This window comes from Crotalus tigris, unplaced genomic scaffold (genome assembly GCF_016545835.1).
Source record: "Crotalus tigris isolate CLP2741 ecotype Arizona unplaced genomic scaffold, ASM1654583v1 scf7180000017551.9496454, whole genome shotgun sequence".
Taxonomy (NCBI): Eukaryota; Metazoa; Chordata; class Lepidosauria; order Squamata; family Viperidae; genus Crotalus; species Crotalus tigris.
In genome coordinates this window covers 1,488,286-1,502,753 of record NW_024096469.1, presented here as the reverse complement: position 1 = coordinate 1,502,753, position 14,468 = coordinate 1,488,286, and the positions used below count along the sequence as shown (strand labels likewise).

Sequence of the window (14,468 nt, the reverse complement as noted above, 5' to 3'; positions counted from 1 at the left end):
TTTTTGGTATCCAGGCAGTAGTGTTTGCCCTATCAGTTATAATACTTTGGTACACTGAAACTAAAAAAGTACTGTTTTGAATAATCCATGGATCTTGATTTAAATTTTAATTGAAATAATATGATCTTCAGCTCTGTTCTGAATTATAGTCTAATAAATATAACAAGGAAAACATAACTTGAATGGAAATTGATATAACCTAGCTCAGAACATCAACAATGGTACTGTTACATTTCTTAAAATCTGGAAGTGTATATATCACATAAGACTAAAGAAAGAACACAAATGCTGAATTGCATTGTAGAGCCATAATCCAGTCATTCTGCTAAATTTGTTGGCTAAATGGGAGGTCAGACTGTGACCCTTTTCAACACAGCTTGGTTAATTAACTTTCTCCCATTATAGCAGGATCAGATGTTAGAGTTCAGACATAGTTTTGCAGTCCAAAGTATATGAGAGAATTATAGGTGCATAATCTTATGGATGTCTTTAAGACATTCACAAGGAAGTTAATGAAATGCATGTGCATATGCATACATAGACTGCATTACTTTTTTGGTATACGTAGCTTCATTGTATGGCAGTCAGCCAGTTGTTGAATCCAGTTTTTTTTTCAGTGTCTTTATTCACATCACTTCTATTTGTTTTTTGTATGTTATTACTTAAAACATTTCCGTAATTTTATGTAACATCTCGTAAAATTTAGTTTTAATCCCGCTGATCTCTTTAAAACAGATGAACCTACCCGTTCTCTGAGTGGCTTGATCCTGAAGAACAATGTGAAAGCTCACTATCAGAGTTTTCCCCAGCCTGTTGCTGAATTTATTAAGCAAGAGTGTCTTAATAACATAGGAGATGCTTCTTCTCTTATAAGAGCTACAATTGGTGAGTAGTGGTAAAAAGCTAAGGATGAATTACTAATTAGAATTAATCGGTGCTATGTTTTGGATATGAAACAAGTTATGGATCATATTGGAATGTGAAAATAGTATCTGTCTGCAACTTTGTGCAGCAGCAGTGTTTTTTTTTTTCCAGGATTATATTGAAACTGCAAATAGCAGCTATGCATATCAATACTGGATAGAGACATAGGTACTTTGAAGAGTTTCAGATAGGTGCTATTTTCTCTCCTGTATACTCCCAGCCATCTTTTAAACATTATTTCTGAAGAGCTGCTCTTTGTTATTAGTAGGGGAAGGTTATACTAAATTAGTGCGGTGAAAGTGTTTTAATTAGAAGCAGAATTATTTAATAAGATACTACTTCAACTTGTAATTGTCAGCTAACTGTGCAAATTGGAACTTGCTTACCTCCCTCTGTGTATAGGAACACTTATAAATAGTAGGGTGATGGGGCTCATCAGATATGAAGCAGGTAGACTGTGTTTGTCTGAATTTGTCTGCATAGACCTTAGTCATAGCATGGCATATTCTCTTTAGGGGAAAAAAATTATTTAAACCGTAAATGTTTTATGTACCCCAATTGTTGGCTCTCCAAAAATTAACATGTAGCATAAAGGATTTGCACACTTTACTTAAGTTACCTTTAAGTAATAGTTCCTCCTAGTATGTCTCAGTTGCTTTAACAGTCTTAGCATGTTTTTTGTTAGATTAGTTGAGGAATCAACAGCTCTCAGCCCCAGTAAACAATAGGTAACAGAAGCATGTTGGGTCATAAGTAGAAAATTCATCTATTTTTTATAGCAAACATTATAAAATCGAAGTTCTTATATGAGAAATTGGCTTGTGAGGTGATCTTGTAGTTTGTTTTTTCTTTCGGCAGGTATTCTTATAACAACAATTGCTTCCAAAGGAGAACTGCAGATGTGGCCAGAGCTTCTGCCCCAACTCTGCAATTTACTTAATTCTGAAGATTACAACACATGTGAAGTGAGTGGGGCAACTGCATAGAATTAATTGATGGCTTGAAGCCAGCAAGATGGTCTTAACTATGGCTATAGAGTATAGATTTGGCACTGAAATTTTCCTAAGAAAGCTAGTGTAAGTGATGCCAGAAGCCATATTTTATTTAGTGTGTTAAGGATTTTTCAGTTTTTGCTAGGTATAATATATTAATATATTGAACTTCTAATTTATTAGTCACTTCCTGTTCATTGGAATCCTATGTCTTCTCAGTAATCAGCTATTGTGAGTTTACTCTTTCTGATGAAAGATGGCAGTTTTAAAATTAGATAGACAGACAGAGAAGGTTTCCCCTTTCAGTCTTGTCCAACTCTAGGGGATGGTACTCATCTCTGATTCACAGCCGAAGAGCCAATGTTGTTGGAAGACATTTCCATGGTCATGTGGCTGGCATAACTATATGCTGTTACTTTCCCACCAAAATGGTACCCTTTTATCTACTTGCGTTTGCATGCTTTCAAACTGGCAGGAGCTGGGGCCATTAATGGAAGCTCATTCCATCACGCGGTACTGTCTCAAATGCCAACCTTGCTGTCCACAAGCCCATCGTCTTAACCGCTTGGCGCTTGTGCCCCCTCTAAGATAGATAAGATGGAATAAGATAAGATATTGGTGTTTTTAGTATTTATGAAGTTAATGGAATATTTTAAAAAGCCTAGCTGGTATTAGAAGGTGTTCACAATTTTTTGAAGATGTAATGTCATATTTCAGAAATGTGTTCTTATGTACACAGTATGATACAGGTAGTCCTTGACTTAAAACTGGTTGGTCAATAACCGTTCAGCTGACCCATCCTAAAAGTTACAATAGCTGCCTCACCCCTACCCCACATCATGTGATTGCATCTGGGGAACTTGACAACTTGTATTTACAACTGGTTGCAACATCCTGCAGTCACATGACTGCATTTTTTTTGCTGTTTCTAGCAAAAACCTCACCCATTCAGAAGAATAGATTTGCTTAATGACAATATGATTCACTTTATGACCATCCTGAAAAGAGTCACATCTGACCTATGACTGAAATTTGGAACTCCATTGTGTTTGAGGATTACCTGTATTCTTGTTTTACTGTGCAATTTTTCATCGTAAAACTTCATAATTAAAATGAGAGGTATGTGAAAAAAGAGGTAGTTGGGCAGTATCAGATGCAATTGGTACTCTCAAAAAAAATCAAGTTAAACATTTGCATCTTGGAAATATAGGTATTCTAAGAATATATCCATGTGTTCACAGTTTTTACTGATTAAAAGAAATACCGAGTGTTTATTTTTTAAAGAACAATCCAATTGGTACTCCTCCTGCAATCTCTTTAGCTATGTAGCCACTAGAATGGCACATAACCAGGTTGTTGCGTAGGAAGTCTGGCTCTGGGTAAGAGGACAACACGTTCCTTCAAATTGGCAGCTTGTCTCTTCTCTCTGGCACAGAGTGAATACCGCTCATGTTAGAAAAGCAATTTGAGGAGCAGAGCCAAGCTGCAGGCGATCAGATGAATTTTAGATGCTCTTTGCCTGTTTTTCAACTCCATATATTTGTTACTAAATATTACAATGCTCTATAGGGGGCATTTGGTGCCTTACAGAAGATCTGTGAAGATTCTGCTGAGCTCCTGGACAGCGATGCCCTCAATCGGCCTCTTAATGTCATGATCCCAAAGTTCCTTCAGTTCTTCAAGCATTGCAGCCCCAAAATTAGGCATGTATCTGTTCTAGCATCAGTAAAACGTTTAGTGGAATGTGCCATTTTGGATTAAAATTAAAGATAGTAATTAAAGCTTTTTGTAATATATTTACTGCTTTTTGATTGAATAAACCAAAATCATATTGCTATCCAATTTCAAATATTTTATTTGTCATAAAATTAGTAGTAGGTTTGGCAAGTAGCTCAGATATCTATAAACTAGTCTTACTGATCTTTGGAGGCTCCAATTAGGTTGATTTCCAATTCTCAGTTTTCTTAGCAATCTGAAGAGTGCTGACAGTCAAGCTCCACTCATTACAATAATTAACCAGAGTACTTGAGGGTAATTCAGCCACAATTTTCTAAGTTCACATGATGCTAACCCATTTAGAATGATTTTGCAAAGTGCAGTGACCAAGTCGTATTAAAAAGAAAGGACAAAACATCTGATAGTTTAGTGTAATATGTGAATCTAGATAGCTTCATAAATCTATGACACTAAGCCAAAGGTTCTGGTTGAAATAAATCAGGAAATAAATGAGTAGTATAAATGGAAGCAGTTCCCTTGTTCCTGGTGGGATTTTTTTTTTAATTTCTTTACAAATAATGGAACTAATTAGAAACCACCATTAACTGTAGGTCTCTAGTTTACACATAACAGGTGATAGAGTAAATTGGTAATAAACAATAATAGATATGTGACCATTGGGTTTTGCATCCTGAATTGCTTGGAATACAGTTTCCAATTGAAGAAAATGTTCATAATCACAGTTTTCAGATTAGGCCCCTTGATTACATAAGCGGAAAAGCAAAGTTGATAGAAAGTGCTGCTTGTCATATCCAGGCTTCCAAAAGCAAGATTCTTCTCTGAATGTTCCGTATAGAGCAGGAGTCTCAAACTGCCGGCCCATGGGCTAGATACGTCATGGCGAAACTGTGCCCACCCATTGCTGGCTATGGAAAAAAAGTTGCAATATGTTGCAACACGTCACGTGACATTGCAAGTTGGACACCTCTGCTATAGAGTGCCAAGTGTGAAAAAGAACATTGTTATATAGTGACATATTTTAATCTTTGGAACTATCCTTGTAACATAGTTACCACTTTAGTAATGTAAAAATATGTTTTCTATTTTGTTAGGCTTTAATAGAATGAATCAAATTATTTTGATCATCAGTTTTATTGTTAATTAATTTATGATGTTTGCAGTGTCCCAGGGTCACGTAATCACTTTTTGCAACCTTCTGACAAGCAAAATCAATGGCGAAGCCAGGTTCACTTAACAACTATGTTGCTAACGTAACAATTGCGTTAATAATTGTGGCAAGAAAGGTTGTAGAATGGGGCAAAACTCACTTAAATGATTTGCTTAGCAACAGAAAAGTTGGGCTCAATTTTGGCCATAAGTCGAGAATTACCTGTAGAAATAAGTATTGTTAAATCTGATCTATTTTTAGGACAAAATATTGTTGTCCAGAACTTATCTCAGATTATATCATGTTGTTAGTAAATTACTGAAGTCAATAGCAAAGGCTAAAGCAAATGTTATTAAAGCTGTTGTTTTCTGTTCCTTAGGTCACATGCTATTGCTTGTGTCAACCAGTTCATCATGGAGAGGGCCCAGGCTTTGATGGATAACATCGATACATTTATCGAGGTGAGTGGAATTAAACTAGGTCAACAGTTGCTTTGAAGGTTGAGCTTTTATAGTCTACTTTATGTATTAGGTGTTTTATGGACTTATCAGTATTATAATTTTAGAGTATAGATGGGTAATTCCCAAATCCCTTTTCTCCAACTCCCAGATTCCTTCCAACTTGCAACACTTCCTGGTGAGCAACTATAATAAACTGATAAGTTTCTGATAGACTTTACAGACTTCTAAAAATTAACAATGCATCTTTAAAATTAAGACAATATTCCCTTTGTAATGTCATTATAACATAACTCTTTATGGATGAGAGGGGAAACTTGCAGCTCCTGACTTCATGAGCGTTCCCATATCCAGGTAAATTCTCTTCCTTTAATTAAGGGGAAGTCACTTCATCTTAAATAAAAAGAAATCTTCCAGAGATTTTCTTTCTGATTATTGCAGTTTTTGGATCAAGTACCCTGAAACTGGAAACATACCAAATGTTTTCTGTATCTGAACAATGGTAGGAAGAAACTGTGGAATTGTTTTTTGGAAATTTATTTACTGGCTTATGTGTAGATGAGGAGGCCTCAAGATTTTAAGAAATGCCAAAATTCTTCAGAGCAAAGTTTGATGTCATTGAATTAACAGTTCTTTAACCTTGCAACATATGATCAGATTTTCTTCTGTGATTGTTATATTTATTAACTATTGTAACTATAGGGAGTATCAGGTCTTGATTTTTTTTTGTCTAGTGCTTAATATGATTTCTTAAAGGAAGATGAGGATGTCAACATTTTCATCCTTAGTTTTCCACGTTTTAGTAATTTCTTTTTACTGCAGTTACATATCCATGGGCAGAGGCAGCCTTAGAAAATACAGGGTCCAGTTCAGAGAGAAAGGTATTTGGTTCTTAATACCAACATATTCCTTTCCCTAAGTTTAGAAAAATATAACATGGCCTCAGCTATGCATACTGAGGTCACTGTTTTGCTGTTTTGTGCTACCTCTGTACTTGAAAATAGGCAGACAGTGTCTGTGAAAAACTTGAATGTTCATAGGGTGTACAACAAACAGTAAGCTTGAGGCTTTTCTGTTTTCTTTCTGTACACACTTGTTTTTGCTTTACTAACTTCATTGTCACCATGTGTCCACTTATTAGAAAGACTTTGGCACTACTTGCACTTGGCTTGAGTTGCATGCAAAATAAATGCATTTCCGTATTGACAAGGAACAGATTTTGATGTTTTTCCGCACAGAAGGGAAGGTTTTCTCTCTAGGCTGCAACAGTTCTAGAAGATCCAAGTATTTGTCCAGTTCTTGAAGATGGCGTTTGATTCTTGACTCAAAGTAATTTTTCCCCCTTCTTGGCAGCACTTATTTGCCTTGGCAGTAGATGAAGATCCTGAGGTTCGAAAGAACGTTTGCAGAGCATTAGTAATGCTGTTAGAAGTGCGAATTGACCGACTGATTCCTCACATGCATAGTATCATCCAAGTAAGTACTCTTGCTTTGCGGAGTTGGTCCCTCTAAACCAAGGATAGCAAACATGCATGTCAGAGGTGACATGCTGCAACATTTTGGGTGTCACGTAGCATTTACCGATTTCTGACAACTATTCACCCTATTGATGTTTACCAAACGTAATGTTTACAATGATTACCAAAGAAGCTGAATGAATAATGATACAGATATGTGACCCTGCTCCATCCAGTCTGAACTTTTTGTTTGCATTGTGCAAAATTCTTCTGGAAGTTGATATTTGGTCACCAGTTTTTTGGGGAACAGAGACAAGAAAGGGATAATGTGTGCTAGCCACTTGAGTTGCTCCACTGGTTCATAGAAAAGTTCATTCTCACTGATTTATGCTACTTATGTGATAAGTTCCAAGCAAATACATATCAAGTCACTATCAACTGCAGGTAGTCCTCGACTTACAACCATAATTAAGCCCAAAACTTCTGTTGCTAAGCGAGATATCCGTTAAAAGTGAGGTTTACCCCATTTTCAACCTTTTTTTGCACAGTTGTAAGTGAATCGCTACAGCTATTAAGTTAGTACACCGTTGTCAAGTGAATCTGGCTTCCCCATTGACTTTGCTTGTCAAAAGGTTGCAAAAGTTGATCACATGACTCCAGGACACCGCAACTGTCATAAATATGAGTCTGTTGCCAATACTCTGAATTTTGATCACATGACCCTGGAGGATGCTGTAACAGTGATGTGAAAAACAGTCACAAGGCACTTTTTTCAGTGTTGTTGTAATTTCAAACAGTCAGTAAATGGAACGTTGCAAGTTAAGGACTACCTGTATTCTCTATTCAAAAATGAAATTATTTACTTCCAAGCTGGGTTTTCTTTCCCTCCAAAGCAGTGGTTCTCAACCTGTGGGTCGGGACCCCATTTGGGGTCAAACGACCATTTCACGGGGGTCGCCAAACAACGCAGTCGCCATTTTTTCCCCCTTTTCCTTAGCTGTGCTACTCCCTTTTATTCTATTGGCTTTTGAAAGAGTCTAATTCTATTGGCTTTCAAAAGCCAATAGGAATTGTCCAGGCTGTCTCTGCCCTGCTGAGCCCGCCAAAAGTCCCATTCTGCAAACGGTGCTGCACCAGTTGAGTAGTTCTCGACTTACAACGGTTGGGGGTCGCGGCATTAAAAAGGTTGAGAACCACTGATCCAAAGCCTTCAGAATTAAAACCCACCAATTAATATTCCTTCAAGTACAACTCTCATTCTACAACAGGAGAAATTAATTAATTTTACAAGTCATTAAATAATACTACTAGTATAATCATAATGAATGCTGGAGGGTTGTTTTTTTTTAAAGAAAATATTTAAGAATAGTCACTAAATGAGCTGCTGTAAGTCAAGGAATACCTATACTGCTTTTTGCAGGAATTTTAGTATTCTGTAAGACAGATCTAGCAAATACAAAGCAAAAGTAATGTTTTTTTGAATCAAAGCTTTTATGTCCCTGGTTTTATCTATTACAGTATATGCTTGAGAGGACTCAGGACAGTGATGAAAATGTGGCATTGGAAGCCTGTGAATTCTGGCTGACGTTGGCTGAGCAACCCATCTGCAAAGAGGTGCTATCTTCACCTCTAGTACAGTGAGTAATTGAATAGCAGCAGTAGTGCACTGTCTACTTTTTGATGCATGGACTTTGTTTTCATGTAGCAAGTGATTTGATATTTACATTGTGAAAACTTGCATATGATTCCGCTATTGTATCTTTTCTTAACAGAAACTTTGTACAAAAAGGAGGCCAACTAAGACTTAGCTGCCACTAAGCTGATTTTGCTTATCTGAGTTTCAGCTAGGCTGGATAGTTTATATTAAAACTGCACATTAAACACATATAGCTTAATGTATATGTTTGTGAGCTTTTCTTAGAGAAACCAATAGAATAAAATAACAGAACATTGAAATGAAATGAAAATAGTTAGTATATATCCCTTTGGTCCAAAGGGGTATTTTCAGGAGAAATGGTCCACAGCTATTTCATTCCAGATGGATAGTGTCTCTCACCATAAACTAAACTTTAGACTTCACCAAGCCAAATGTCACTGAACTAGTCATTAATAACTAAGATGGGACAAGACGGTTGGTCATGTTATATTTCTATAATCTTCACTTATTAGTATGAATTTACAGAACTATAAAATTAGAAAACCAATCCCTTGTTCAGTGCAGAATACACTACAACATTTCTGACCAATAAACATCCAGGCTCTTTTTATGAAAGAGAAATCACCACATAATGTAATGGCCTATTTAACTGAGTAACAGTTCTTACAGTATTCCTGATTTCTGGCTTGAGCCACCTTCTTTGTAGCTTTAACCCATTAGATCTGGTCTTGCCCTAGGACAGTGGTGCTCAGCCTGTGGTCTGCAGACCTCTGGAGGCCCCTGATATCGTCACTGGGGGTCTGCAAAGGCTTGAAGAAATGTTATGATTTAAATCTTGAGTTAAGTCTTAGAGGTTCACGGCCATGGTCCATGGCCACAAAAGATGTTTAAAGGGAGTCCGTGGTGAAGAAATGGCTGAGAACCATTGCCCTAGAATGTTTATTACTTTTTTTAACCACAATTCAAGTCTGAATGGACTTTAAACTTTACTATTACAAACTGTAGTTCCTTGCCTAGCAACAAAAGCCAAGATACCTTGTGTGAATACTTCCTTGCTTTTAAAAATAGTTAAAATATTTTTGAATTCTCAGAAGCTATTGAAATTTAAATCATACATTTCTCATTCCTATTTGTCAAAGCTGCTGTTATCCATATTGTTCTGGGTCAGGATTTCACCGGATAAACTACTCTCTCATTTTCTCTTAATAGATTGATTCCTATTTTGGTGAAGGGCATGAAATATTCAGAAATCGACATCATATTGTTGAAGGTATTATTTTAAACCATCCAAACAATTTAGGAATATTATATTGCTTAATTTATTAATTTTTTTTCTTTTCTGATTTTTTTATCACTATTCCTAGTTCTTTACTAAGCCAAGTTAATTAAAATGATATTCTGTGTTGTATAGTAACTTCAATACAGCTTCATTGTTTTTTATGCCATTTTATTGCTGAACATCCTTCCGGGTGTAGTGGAAAACAACAACAACAACAAAAAAGATAGTAGACACTTGTTTCTATGAAACTGAAAAAGTACATTATCTATTTACAAAAAATATAATACACGCACATATACATACAGGTCCCTTCATGTCAGTGTTGACTCCTGAACTAGTCCTTGCAGTTTTCTTGGCAAGATTTTTCCAGAAGTGGTTTGCTATTGTCCACTTCCAAGGGCTGAAAAAGAGTGATGCCCAAGGTCACCTAGCTGGCTTTTTATCTAAGGTAGGATTAGAACTCCTGGTCTCCAGTTTCCAGCCTTGTGCCTTAACCACTACGCCAAACTGGCATTCTTAATTTATATATCAGGTAACAAAAAAGTGTTATATAGCAATAAGTCAGATAGTATGGATTTTTGCCTCTTAAAGACAGGTTATTACATATTTGTAAATGCAAGGAAAAGGCTGAGCAAATGCATTTATGGAAATGATGCATGACCTTCAACCTGACAGCAGTGATGGGTTGTTATATTCGTACTGTCTGATCCATAGAAGCATTGTGTGAAGCCTCTTGAGAAGCTTGTAGTTCACTTCACTCTATCAAAGTTTTAAGTCAGCAATTCGAAGTATTTTCATAAATTGACTTCCATCAATCAAATACAGATGGCTGCAAGTGAACACGATATCCATGGACTTGTTGGTTTCTTACCTGAATCTATTCTATACAGAGAGTAACCATGTAGGTTTCAGAGAATAATTAAGCTCCTTCATTGAAGAACCAGTGGAGTACTATACGGTGTTTTGCTTTCCTAGCAAGAGAGATTCCCTAACAAATGAGATTCCCTAAGCTCTTTCCCTTCACTTACAGGGTGATGTGGAGGAGGATGAAGCCATCCCAGATAGTGAACAAGATATTAAACCTCGCTTTCATAAATCACGCACAGTTACTCTGCAGCACGAAGAGGAGCGGTTGCAGGATGAGGAAGATGGGGAGGATGAGGACGATGACGATGACACACTGTCTGACTGGAATCTAAGTGCGTAGGGGGATTAGTATTAAACCGTGCTCTAGGGCAGGGGTCCCCAACCCCCAGTCCGTTGACCAGTACTGGGCCTCGGCATGCCAGCAACCAGTCTGCACAAACAAGCAAAGCCCCATCCGTGAGATGCAGGCAGCACACAAAACCACGCACCCTCCAGTCCACAGAAAAACCTCTCTCCACTGAACCGATCCCTAGTGCCCAAAAGGTTGGGGACCTGTGCTCTAGGGATCGAGAGGAGTAAAATGCCGGGGATGTGGATTCTGGGAAATAGTGCATGTGGGTCAAATGGAGAGAGTGCTATATTACGACCATGTTTGAACTTGAACTGCAGCCCTGTGTAGATGAAATGGTTAATGCGTTTTCTACTTTGCTGTTATATGGAATTAGATGATAATTAGATGTAGAAAATAGGTTTTACTGGGAACCAGTTGTTACTCTTCTTTTTGGCTGCCCCTTTTTAACTCTAATTTTACATCATCTTGGCAGGGGCTTGAGAGAAGAGCATATACTTAATTTTCCAATAGATACCGTTGAAATCAATAAATGACTTTCTGACATAACAGGGTTTAGCGCAGAAGCTCTTTGTACTTATTGATGTGAAAAGTTTTTCTCCTTTCAGAATTTGTGTCATTTCTGTCACATGGCCCATTCCTTTTGCAGGGAAGTGTTCGGCTGCTGCTCTTGATGTGTTGGCCAATGTCTTTCGAGATGAGCTCCTCCCGCATCTGCTCCCACTACTCAAGGGGCTGCTTTTCCATCCTGAGTGGGTCATCAAGGAGTCTGGAATCCTTGTCCTAGGGGCAATTGCTGAAGGTGAATCCTGAAGTTATTCACTTAAGCCAGAATTTATTTCTATTGAGGGACAAGGACATTAGTGATCACTTCAAAAAACAACAACAGGGAATTGACAGTTTTAATTAGTTTGCCTGAGTACGTCTAGATCATATACTAAAAACATCTTTTGCATTTCTAGGCTGCATGCAGGGCATGGTTCCTTATCTCCCTGAGCTGATTCCCCACTTGATCCAATGTCTGTCTGACAAAAAGGCCCTGGTGCGTTCCATTGCTTGCTGGACCCTGAGCCGCTATGCACATTGGGTTGTAAGCCAACCCCCAGACATGTATCTCAAGCCTCTGATGACAGAGTTGCTCAAAAGGATTCTTGACAGTAATAAAAGAGTGCAGGAGGCTGCTTGCAGGTAATCTGCTCCTGGAATGCTTCAGTTATCTGTGAAGGACAGCATTGGAGACTTAAGCTTTTTTTGTCGTTATCAGCACAAATATACTTTCTTATTTATTTACTTATTTATCTGTCTCTTGTTTTTCTATTAATTTGTAATCAAAATGGCTAATAATTAAAATACAAATAAAACATTGATGATCCTTTACTACCCATAGTTCACTCTGCTTCGATGTAGAAATGTCTTTATGTAGAGTACCACCTGATTATTGTTATCTCCTAGGCTTGATAGGGAGCTTAAAAATGCTTACCGGCAAGAAAGGTACCTGGAAACCTTGAGCTTTCATCTGTAGCCCTGAATAAAACTAGGATCTGTAGCATGAATGGGGTTTTTTGGGACCATATTACATTTTCTAATGCCCTGTATTCCTGGCAGTTTGGCTTCAGATCATGACTTCTATTTACCATTATGTCAGTAGCAGTTTTACATTGGATTCTTGGAAAAGTGTAACCTCATTTTGCCTGCCTATTACAATCCTGAGGGGGAAAAAACACTGGAAGAACAATGATTATTACATTGCCAGCCTGCATCCAGAATATATGGTTTGTGTGGACTGGCCACCCATATTCTAAAGCAGATCTGAGCTATAGAACTCCCCTAGTAAGGCTTTCTACTGTTATCTTGAGGCTTTCTTTGGATATGATGAAGAATTTGATGACTGAGCTCTTAACACACGATGAGTCATGTATTCGTACTGTCTGATCCAGAGAAATGCTCTTATATTTCAGATCAAAAATAGTAATTAGGCTATCACAACAAAACTATTTTTTTTTATCCAAAAAACCCCCCAAGTGTTGGGTTGACTTTTTGTTTCTATCTGTTCACTTCCTGGGGCTGTTCTCCTTTGGGTTTGTATTAACTTCCTATTGTTGGTTTTTTTAGTGCTTTTGCCACCCTTGAGGAGGAAGCTTGCACAGAATTGGTCCCATATCTCAGTTTCATTCTGGATACTTTGGTTTTTGCTTTTGGAAAATACCAGCATAAGAATTTGCTGATCCTGTATGATGCAATTGGCACTCTGGCTGATTCTGTTGGACACCACCTCAACCAGCCGGTCAGTACATGTTTTCCTATTGGCAGCAGCGTCAGCAGAAACTGCTAACATTTAATGACTGTGATTAGTTGAACTGTCTCTCTATTTCCTTTCCCACTTGAATAAAATACTATTTAGTGCCAGGATTCTTGAATATAGGCAAATCCAGGTTGTGATTTTTTTGTTTTCCACTCAATAGGATAACATTAGGGGGAAAGGGATCTGCTACTTATGTCTGTTTTCTTTAAAACAGAAATCCTTAAATTAAAATTTGATGGTACACAAAAGAGTGTAAACCGTAGTGGGGCGCCTCTTTTACAATTCTTGGATTTCCACCAAACCTGTTTCCTTGATGCTAATGTCCCACAAATGGGATTTCTGGAAAAGAAAATGTATAAATATTCAGTTTATCTACTACTGACACGAGGGGATTTCCTAATGACTTGCAGAACATATGGAAAGAGTTAGCTCAGTGGAAGCAATCTTACCCTGTGTGCAGAAAATCCCACATTCTGTCTTCGATATCTTCAGTTAAAGGATCTCAAGGTAGTCCAGGTTCTAAGGTAGAATAGACCAGGATTATGCAGATTCTGAGGTAACAGATAAATACTATATTTGTGGGGGGGGGAAATCCCCCCTTGAATTGAAGAATCTTTTTGGTCACCAGGATAGAATGAATTCAGAGTTCTTCCACCTCAAAACGAAAACAGAAAACAAACTCCCCCTAATAGTTATGATTAGCTTCTTTATATTTATGCTGAGTTTAGAGCAGTGGTTCTCAACCTTTTTAATGCCACGACCCCCAACCGGTCGTAAGTCGAGGACTACTCAACTGCTGCAGCACCGTTTGCAGAATAGGACTTTTGGCAGGCTCAGCAGGGCAGAGACAGCCTGGACAATTCTTATTGGCTTTTGAAAGCCAATAGAATTAGACTCTATTCAAGAGAGTCTATTCTATTGGCTTTCAAAAGCCAATAGAATAAAAGGGAGTAGCCCAGCTAAGGAAAAGGGAAAAAAAATGGACTGCGTGGTTTGGTGACCCCCGTGAAATGGTCGTTTGACCCCAAATGGGGTCCCGACCCACAGGTTGAGAACCACTGGTTTAGAGCAAGAAAGGAGCAATTCTTATTGCCAATGTTAAATAAGTGGGAGTTGTTCTATTGCAAACCATTCAAAGATCTACCAATAGATCAAAGTTTACCTTCAGTCCATCTTGAAAAACACGTAATTGGGACCAGAATTTCCATTCTTAAGCGATGAGATTGTAATATACGACTGCATCATGTAGGGATAGCAACCCCTGCAGTTTCGGTTGAATCATTAACTGAAGCCCATTAG

General features: G+C 37.7%; 1 protein-coding gene and 1 non-coding gene across 2 annotated transcripts in view; both read left to right on the top strand.

Annotated features, from left to right (window-relative positions):
• Nucleotides 1-14,468, top strand: part of TNPO2 (transportin 2) — a 41,382-nt gene that overhangs the window by 7,940 nt on the left and 18,974 nt on the right. The window contains exons 4-14 of the mRNA XM_039343117.1: nucleotides 736-885; nucleotides 1,783-1,889; nucleotides 3,486-3,619; nucleotides 5,180-5,261; nucleotides 6,612-6,734; nucleotides 8,234-8,352; nucleotides 9,582-9,642; nucleotides 10,682-10,850; nucleotides 11,517-11,669; nucleotides 11,830-12,055; nucleotides 12,980-13,151. Of these exons, the coding sequence (XP_039199051.1) occupies nucleotides 736-885; nucleotides 1,783-1,889; nucleotides 3,486-3,619; nucleotides 5,180-5,261; nucleotides 6,612-6,734; nucleotides 8,234-8,352; nucleotides 9,582-9,642; nucleotides 10,682-10,850; nucleotides 11,517-11,669; nucleotides 11,830-12,055; nucleotides 12,980-13,151 (1,496 nt within the window). The remainder of the gene's footprint in view (nucleotides 1-735; nucleotides 886-1,782; nucleotides 1,890-3,485; nucleotides 3,620-5,179; nucleotides 5,262-6,611; nucleotides 6,735-8,233; nucleotides 8,353-9,581; nucleotides 9,643-10,681; nucleotides 10,851-11,516; nucleotides 11,670-11,829; nucleotides 12,056-12,979; nucleotides 13,152-14,468) is intronic.
• On the top strand, nucleotides 12,731-12,804 carry LOC120309526. Its single transcript, XR_005557109.1, has one exon. It is a non-coding gene; the product is annotated as a small nucleolar RNA SNORD41 (small nucleolar RNA).